General features: G+C 53.2%; 1 protein-coding gene across 2 annotated transcripts; it reads right to left on the bottom strand.

Moving 5' to 3' along the window:
* Nucleotides 1-2,231: 2,231 nt before the first annotated feature.
* SELENOV (selenoprotein V) lies at nt 2,232-7,271 on the bottom strand. Of its 2 annotated transcripts, none has more exons than XM_025366254.1 (5): nt 6,397-7,271; nt 3,849-3,873; nt 3,688-3,741; nt 3,311-3,410; nt 2,232-2,347 (listed from the first exon to the last, which is right to left on the bottom strand). In XM_025366254.1, the coding sequence occupies exons 1-4, from the start codon at nt 7,221-7,223 to the stop codon at nt 3,333-3,335; spliced, it is 984 nt and encodes a 327-aa protein (XP_025222039.1). In that variant the 5' UTR covers nt 7,224-7,271; the 3' UTR covers nt 2,232-2,347; nt 3,311-3,332. The 2 variants fall into 2 exon arrangements, with proteins under 2 accessions (XP_025222039.1, XP_025222038.1); XM_025366253.1 differs by lacking the exon at nt 2,232-2,347 and adding an exon at nt 3,504-3,578 and having other exon boundaries at nt 3,333-3,410.
* Nucleotides 7,272-8,894: the final 1,623 nt, after the last annotated feature.

Here is an 8,894-nt window from a genome sequence, read left to right as displayed (position 1 = left end):
AAAAAAAAAAAAAAAAAAAAAAAAAAAAAAAAAAGAATACAAAAATAGCTGGGCATAGTGGCGCGCGCCTATAATCCCAGCTACTCAGGAGGAGGCTGAGGCAGGAGAATGGCTTGAACTCGGGAGGCAGAGGTTACAGTGATCTGAGATCACACCACTGCACTCCAGCCTGGGGGACAGAGTGAGACTCTGTCTCAAAAAACAGAATCATTAGCCTGGCATGGTTGCACATGCCCGTAACCCCAGCTACTTGGGAGGCTGACGTGGGAGCATCACTTGAGCCCAGGAGTTCAAGGCTGCAGTGAACCAAGATTGTGCCACTACAATCCAGCCTGGGCGACAGAGCGAGACTCTGTCTCAAAACAAAACAAAACAAAAAAGCAATTCCCTAACTGTAGGGGGTGGAAAGTATCTTTCACATAGGAAATATCCTCTCATGTTTTATACCACTTGACACATACAGATTTCACTGAGACAAACCCCATATATGTTCTGGGACTTTCCCCTACCCTCCAGCACTCTGTCTTAGCAGACATGATAGATAAATTATTTCCTGCTCACACCAGCATATCGTTGTAGAGGGCCAGCACATTATCCTGTGAGGTGTTGAAAAGATCAGGCGGGGCGAGGTGGCTCATGCCTGTAATCCCAGCACTTTAGGATGCTGAGGTGGGTGGATCACTTGAGGTCAGGTGTTTGAGACCAGCCTGTCCAACATGGCAAAACCCCATCTCTCCTAAAAATACAAAAATTAGCTGGGTGTGGTGGTTCATGCCTGTAATCCCAACTATTCGGGAAGCTGAGGCAGGAGAATCACTTGAACCCAGGAGGCAGAGGTTGCAGTAAGCCAAGATTGCGCCATTGCACTCCAGCCTGGGTGACAGAGCCAGACTCCATCTCAAAAAACAAACAAAACAGAATTTGTGTTTTCTACTGTATGAGACATTGGCAGTCAAGTCTGCTGTTACTTGCAGGCAAAAGCACTCCTAACTGAAATCTACTACTAACTGAAACCTACTAATTCTGTGATAAGCCTTCTGCTAATCCCTTCCCAAGCATAATTTAGTATGTAATTATCACAAAAATTCCACGAGTTAAATAGTGCTATGACATCCATTTTATGGAGGAGGAAACTGAGGCTCAGAGAGGTGGCTTCCCTTATTGGTAGTCACACAGCAACTAAGTGGTAAAGTCTGAGTCCCCCCTGTCTGTGCCCTTGACCTCCTGGCATGTGACCACTGACCCCACCATGCCAGGTGCACAGTAGAGAGCCCCTAACGTCCAATGAATGTGAAAATGCCTCTCCCCCAGCCCCAGGTCACAGAGACACTCCCTACAACACTGTCATTCTAAAACCTATGGGTTTTTTCCGAAACAGGGTCTCGTTCTGTTTCCCAGGCTGCAATACAGTGGCATAATCATGGCTCACTGCAGCCTCCTGGGCTCGAGCCATCCTCCTGCCTCAGCCTCCCAAATAGCTGGGACCAGAGGCACACACCACCACACCTGGCTAATTTTTTATTTTTTATAGAGTTGGGGTCTCACTATGTTGCCCAGGCTGGAACATAGATCTTACAGGTTTAGAAAGTGAGCCGTGGAGCATAATCGAGTTGGAGTGTCAAGAGTTTGACCTGTAATCCCAGCACTTTGGGAGGCCGAGATGGGCGGATCACGAGGTCAGGAGATCGAGACCATCCTGGCGAACACAGTGAAACCCCGTCTCTACTAAGAAATACAAAAAATAGCCGGGCGAGATGGCGGGCGCCTGTAGTCCCAGCTACTCGGGAGGCTGAGGCCGGAGAATGGCGTGAACCCGGGAGGCGGAGCTTGCAGTGAGCAGAGATCCGGCCACTGCACTCCAGCCTGGGCTACAGAGCGAGACTCCGTCTCAAAAAAAAAAAAAAAAAAAAAAAAAGAGTTTGAGACTGACTGCCATCCCTGTTTCCTTCACAACCCCAGTAAATGCCAATAAGATGGAAGGTTTCAAAGTGTATCTGGAACCAGGGCATGAGAAATGACGAAGCCGCCAAAGAAACAAACTGGCCTCAGCAGCAAGAAGAGTGGAGGCTAGAGGACTGGAGCCACAGGACTAGCCTTCCAAGCTCCTCCTCCCTCCCACCCCTGGGGCTAGAATATTGGAGATGCTGGGAGTAGTGCAGCAGGTGACTTCCACAGACCTCAGAGGTGAGTGTGGCGACAGCAGACACAGTCAGACCAGACACAGGGGGGCAGACTCTGCATGTATTCTCCTCTTCCCCCTCCCTGAGCTCACCCCAGCCCCAACCACCATCAGAAAAGGACCTGACTTGGCAACATTTCAGCCCTTCTCATCATCCCGCTGAGACTCCTGAGATGGGAGAGAAGAGAGAAAAAAAAATTAAAATAACAATAACAATAACGGCTCCATAAAAATAAGTGTTTATATAGGGTTTACCATGCCTCAGGTACTGTTCTACTGTTTTCCATGGACTACAATGCCCATTCTAGTTTCCTCACTATTTTTTCTTTTCCTTCTTTTTATTTTTTTGTTTTTTTGAGACGGAGTCTCGCTCTGTCACCAGGTTGGAGTGCAGTGGTGCAATCTCGGATCCCTGCAAGCTCCACCTCCCAGGTTCACTCTATTCTCTGGTCTCAGCCTCCCAAGTAGCTGGGACTACAGGCGCCCGCCACCACGCCTGGCTAATTTTTTGTATTTTTAGTAGAGACAAGGTTTTACCGTGTTAGCCAGGATGGTCTCAATCTCCTGACCTCGTGATCCGCCCACCTCGGCTTCCCAAAGTGCTGGGATTACAGGTGTGAGCCACCACGCCTATCCCCTTTTTTTTTTCTTGTAGAGACAGGGTCTTGCTCTGTCACCCAACCTAGAGTGCAGTGGCCCAGTCAGAGCTCACTGCGGCCTCTAACTCCTGAGCTTAAGCAATCCACCCACCTCAGGCTTTCAACGTGCTGGAATTACAGGCGTGAGCCACTGTGCCTAGCTAATTTATTTATTTATTTATTTATTTATTGTAGAGACAGAGTCTTGTTATGTTGCCCTGGCTGGTCTCGAACTCCTGGGCTCAAGTGATCTGCCATCTCAGCCACCCAAAGTGCTAGGATTGTGCCCTGCCTCCTTGCTATTTTTCAAACTCACTGAACACAGTCCTACCCCAGGGTCTTACAGATGAGGAAACTGAGGCTCAGAAAAGGGTGTAGGTGACTCGTCATGATTCTAACAGTGAGGTAGGATGAGGACTGAGACAGAGCCCCGCCCCATCCTCCTACCCGGCCCCCACCCCTCCCACCACAGCCTTGGGAGCTCCCGGCTCACCTCCAGCTCCACCCCTTGCCGGCTACCTTTTCTTGATCTCCTCATAGATGACGCTCACAATTTTCTGCAGCCCAGACTCGTTCACAAAGCCATCACCCCTCTGGGCACAGAGGGGAGAAAGCACACAGGTCTCCCACGCCCAGGACCTCAGCACCACCCCGCCTCCCTGTCCCGGTCCCTTACTCAGAATCACCTTCTTGGAATGGACCAGTCTCCCGTTCACAAACACCTCAAACTCCCCTGTAGCCTGGGCAGCTCTGTCCTCCTCCTGGGAGGAGATGGCAGGGGTAGGGGAGGCTAAGATCTCCCCTCCAAGCCCTTTGGGGATCTCAGATCCCTGACCACTCCCCTCTCCCCCAGGACCCCCACACACTTACAAAGAGTAGGTGATTTGGAAATTGCTGCTCCAGGCTGTTTTTCAGTAGAATGTACTGAGGGCAGGAGATGGGGTCATGCGGTCGCAGGGGAGGGGAAACAGGGACTCCTCCCAGTCTTCTTGCCTCAGGCTCCCCCTACCTCCAAAGCCAAAACTACTCACCCGAAGGCTATAGCTTCAGAGGCCACTGGAGGCCAAGAGCAGGAGGAGAAAGTTAGAGAGAGACCAGGGAAGACACCGCATCAGTATCTTCCCCAGCTCAGGGGACCCTCTGAACACCTGAGTTGGATCATTTTCCTCCCCTGTTCAGAACCCTGAAGTAGCACCATCTCACGCAGGGGAAAAACCAGTCTGTCCCGTGGCCTGCAAGTCACCACAGGATCTGCCTTCTCACCCCTCTGTCCCCATCTTCTCCCACTTCTCCCCAACTCATTCAGCCTGTGCCAGCCACAGAAGCCCCTAGCTCATCTTTCTTTCTCTCTCTCTGTTTTTTTTTTTTTTTTTTTTTGAGACGGAGTCTCGCTCTGTTGTCAGGCTGGAGTGCAGTGGCGTGATCTCGGCTCACTCTGCCTCCCAGATTCACGCCATTCTCCTGTCTCTGCATCCCGAGTAGCTGGGACTACAGGCGACCCCCACCACGCCTGGCTAAGTTTTTGTATTTTAATAGAGACAGGGTTTCACCATGTTGGCCAGGATGGTTTCGATCTCCTGACCTCATGATCCACCTGCCTTGGCCTCCCAAAGTGCTGAGATTACAGGCATAAGCCACCGTGCCCGATTTTTTTTTTTTTCATGCCTGTAATCCCTTTTTTTTGAGACAGAGTCTTGCTCTGTTGCCCAGGCTGGAGAGCAGCGGTGTGATCTCGACTCACTGCAACCTTCCACCTCATGGGTTCCAGCGATTCTCCCACCTCAGCTTCCCAAATAGCTGGGATTACAGGCATGCACCATCACACCCAGCTAATTTTTGAATTTTTTGTAGAGATGGGGTTTCACCATGTTGCCCAGGCTGGTCTCGAACTCCTGGCCTCAAGTGATCCACCAGCTTCGGCCTCCCAAAGTGCTGGGATTACAGGCCTGGCCCCTAGCTCATCTTTCAACACCCCAGGTATGCCCTGCCTCAGGACCTTTGCACTGGCAGTTCCCTCAGCCGAATGCTCTCCCCACAGCATCCACACAAGTCCTTCTCTCCTTCCTTCAGGGCTTCTCTCATATATCCCCTTCTCAGTGAGGCCTTCCTGACCACCCCAGCTAAAACTGCAACCCCCCAAAATGCCTTTTGTTCACAGTACGTATCACCTCCTCACATATGCGATCATTTTCCAGGGGTCATATTATTGTTTATTGCTTGCCCCTCCACACCAGCCCGTGGGAGCCACAAGGACAGGGATCTCTGTCTTGTTCACTGCTGTGTCCCTGATGCCAATAGGGCCTGGAACGTGGTGGGTGCTGAAGAAGTAGTTGTCAAATGAATGAATGAATCCATGAATCCATTGAGTCAGAGAAAGAGACAGAAAAGAGAAGATGGAGAGAAGGAAAGAGGCCAGAGATGAGGGAACCGAGATAGGGAGAAGGAGAAACACACAACACTCTGGGAAAGGAAAGACACAGGCTAGGCACGGTGGCTCACACCTGTAATCCCAGCTCTTTGGGAGGCTGAGGCAGGAGGACTGCTTGAATCTAGGAGTTCAAGAACAGCCTGGGTAACATAGTGATACTGCCCCCCGCATCCCATCCCCGGCCTTGTCTCTACAAAAAATTAAAAAATTAGGGGCCAGGCGCGGTGGCTCATGCCTGTAATCCCAGCACTTTGGGAGGCCAAGGCAGGTGGATCACAAGGTCAGGAGATAGAGACTAGCCTGTCCAACACGGTGAAACCCTGTCTCTACTAAAAAAAAAATACAAAATTAGCTGGGCGTGGTGGCACATGCCTGTGGTCCCAGTTATTCCGGAGGCTGAGGCAGGAGAATTGTTTGAACCCGGGAGGCAGAGGTTGCAGTGAGCGGAGATCACAGCATTGCACTCCAGCCTGGGCAACAAGAGTGAAACTCTGCTCAAAAAAAAAGAAAAAAAAAGGCAGGCATGGTGGTGCGTGCCTGTAGTCCCAGCTACTCAGGAGGCTGAGGTGGGAGGATCTCTTCAGCCCTAGAGGTCGAGGCTGCAGTGAGCTGTGAGTGCAAAATTGCACTCCAGCCTGGGCAATAAAGCAAGACCCTGTCTGAAACAAAAACAAAAACAAAACAGAGAGAGTGAGGTGGGGAGACAGAGAGTGGGAGAGACTGCCTGGGCAGAAGAGGAGAAAGAGAGAGAGAGAGAGACAAGGCGCCAGAGAGGCTTCCAGGGCAGGAGAGAGGCTGGGAAGGGAAGCCAGAGCACCCATCATGTGCGGTGTCTTTGTGTCGGTTTTGCTGGGGAGCAAAGCAGGTAGCTCTGCTCAGCACCCCATCCCCAGCACAGGCCTGGCACTTGGCCCGCGGGGATGAATGAATGAAGCTCAGATCCAAAGCAGGGATTTGAACCTGAAGTTCTCCCGCCCCAAAGAGAATGAGAGACAAGAGCGAGTTTCCAATCTAGGAACTGGGACTCTGGGGCTCTACCTGAATCCCTCCCCTCGCCCTACCCCAACCCTGACCTCCACGTCCTCGGAGACCCAGCCCCCACCGCCGGCCCTGTCCCCCGGAGTTGGGAGAGGCGTGTGTGAGGTCCTCACCAGTAGGTCACTCGAATCAGGACCCTCTTGTCCAGCGCGAAGTTCTCGCTGGTGGAGACCAAGGTTTCCGTAGAATTCTGTAAGGAGAGGGCCGACGGGATGGTCCCCAGGATGGGCGCGGGGACAGGGCTGGGAATGTGGGGATCTGCCAGCCCGGTGGCCGACGGGTCTGCCCTGAAGGTGAAGTCCAGGGTGGGCCCGGATGAGTTCGCGGCCAGAGGAGTGTGAGCGGGAAGGGGCCCCAGGGCGGGCCCGGCCTCGCTGGAGACCGACGGGATGAGCTTCAGGCTCGGGGCCGGCTCAGGGTCCTCCTCAGGCGACAAAGGCGGCTCCGGAGCAGGTTCCGGGGGCGAATCCAAAGATAGGGCCGGGGCCGGGTAGGAGTCCAAGGCGGGGAGCGCGGTCCGAATCCCCGCCAGGACCTGGGCGGGGTCTGGGGCTGGGGCTGGGGCTGGGGCTGGGACCCGGACTGGAGGAGTCAGGGTCCGAGCCGGAGTCGGGACCGGAGTTGGGTTCCGGACGCTAGCAGGAGTCGGGACCGGAGTAGGGATCCAGGCCCGAGCAGGAGGCGGAACCAGACCGGGTATCCGGGCCAGAGCCGGAGTCGGGACCTGAGTGGGGATGTGGGCTGGAGCGGGAGGCTGGACCAGAGCGGGAAGCCGGGCCGGAGACGGAGTCAGGACTGGAGTCTGGGTCCGGATGGGGGTCCGAGTCCGGACTGGAGTCGGGGGCCGGAGTGGAGTCGGTGTCCGGGTCGGGGTAGAAGCCCGGACTGAGGTTGAGGTCCGCGCGGAGGAGGGGGCTGGGGTCCGCGCCTGGTTATTCATGGAGCCCAGGGGGAGTCCCGCCCGCCTTCCCTCTTCGGGCGGGGAGAGCGTCTCCCACACCGGGTTCTGAGACGGGGCGCGACCACAGGGGCTCTGTTACACCGAGTTCCACCTGGCCCCCGGGTTCCACCGCTTTCGAAGGGCGTGCGACCTCCGGACCTCGCTGCGTAATTCCCGCCCCCTTAACCCCCGACGCGAGGCTGAGAAACAGATTGCCCCAGTGCCCCAGCAGCTGTCGGTGGCACTCAGGTGTTCAGCATATGTGTACTGAGTGCCTGCTGCATGCACACTTCTCTGTGGGGTGAATTTGGGGACAGAGCAGGGATCAGGAAAGCTCTGGTCCCTGCCCTCACCAGGCTCCCTGTCCAGTGGGGGCCACATACCCATGACCAAAGAGCTGGGATGAGTGAGCCCAGGAGCTGTGAGATCCCAGAATGTGGGGAAAAGAAAGAGAGATCAGACTGTTACTGTGTCTATGTAGAAAAAAGTAGACATAAGAGACTCCATTTTGTTCTGTACTAAGAGAAATTCTTCTGCCTTGAGATGCTGTTAATCTGTAACCCTAGCCCCAACCCTGTGCTTGCACAGACATGTGCTGTGTTGACTCAAGGTTTAATGGACTTAGGGCTGTGCTGGATGTGCTTTGTTAAAAAAGTGCTTGAAGGCAGTATGCTTGTTAAAAGTCATCACCATTCTCTAATCTCTAATCTCAGGGACCTCTGCCTAGGAAAGCCAGGTATTGTCCAAGGTTTCTCCCCAAGTGATAGCCTGAGATATGGCCTCGTGGGAAGGGAAAGACCTGACCGTCGCCCCAGCCCGCCCGACACCACCCTTAAAGGGTCTGTGCTGAGGAGGATTAGTACAAGAGGAAGGCCTCTTTGCAGTTGAGATAAGAGGAAGGCATCTGTCTCTTTGCAGTTGAGATAAGAGGAAGGCATCTGTCTCCTGCTAGTCCCTGGGAATAGAATGTCTTGGTGTAAAACCCAATCTATGTTATATTTACTGAGATAGTAGAAAAACGCCTTAGGGCTGGAGGTTAGACATGCTAGCAGCAAAACTGTTCTTTAATGCACCCAGATGTTTGTATAGTGCACATCAAAGCACAGCTCCTTTCCTTAAACTTATTTATAATTGGCTGGGCGCGGTGGCTCAAGCCTGTAATCCCAGCACTTTGGGAGGCCAAGACGGGCGGATCACGAGGTCAGGAGATTGAGACCATCCTGGATAACACGGTGAAACTGTCTCTACTAAAAAATACAAAAAACTAGCTGGGCGTGGTGGCGGGCGCCTGTAGTCCCAAATACTCAGGAGGCTGAAGCAGGAGGATGGAGTAAACCCGTGAGGCGGAGCTTGCAGTGAGCTGAGATCCGGCCACTGCACTCCAGCCTGGGCCACAGAGCGAGACTCCCTCTCAAAAAAGAAAAAAAAAAAAAACAACTTATTTATGACACAGAGACTTTTGTTCACATGTTTTCCTGCTGACCCTCTCCCCACTATTACCCTGTTGTCCTGCTACATCCCCATCTCCAAGATGACAAAGATAATGATCAAAAAATACTGAGGGAGGCCGGGCGCGGTGGCTCAAGCCTGTAATCCCAGCACTTTGGGAGGCCGAGACGGGCGGATCACGAGGTCAGGAGATTGAGACCATCCTGGATAACACGGTGAAAC

Source organism: Theropithecus gelada, chromosome 19 (genome assembly GCF_003255815.1).
Source record: "Theropithecus gelada isolate Dixy chromosome 19, Tgel_1.0, whole genome shotgun sequence".
NCBI classification, from domain to species: Eukaryota; Metazoa; Chordata; class Mammalia; order Primates; family Cercopithecidae; genus Theropithecus; species Theropithecus gelada.
This window is presented reverse-complemented; position numbering and strand designations above follow the sequence as displayed.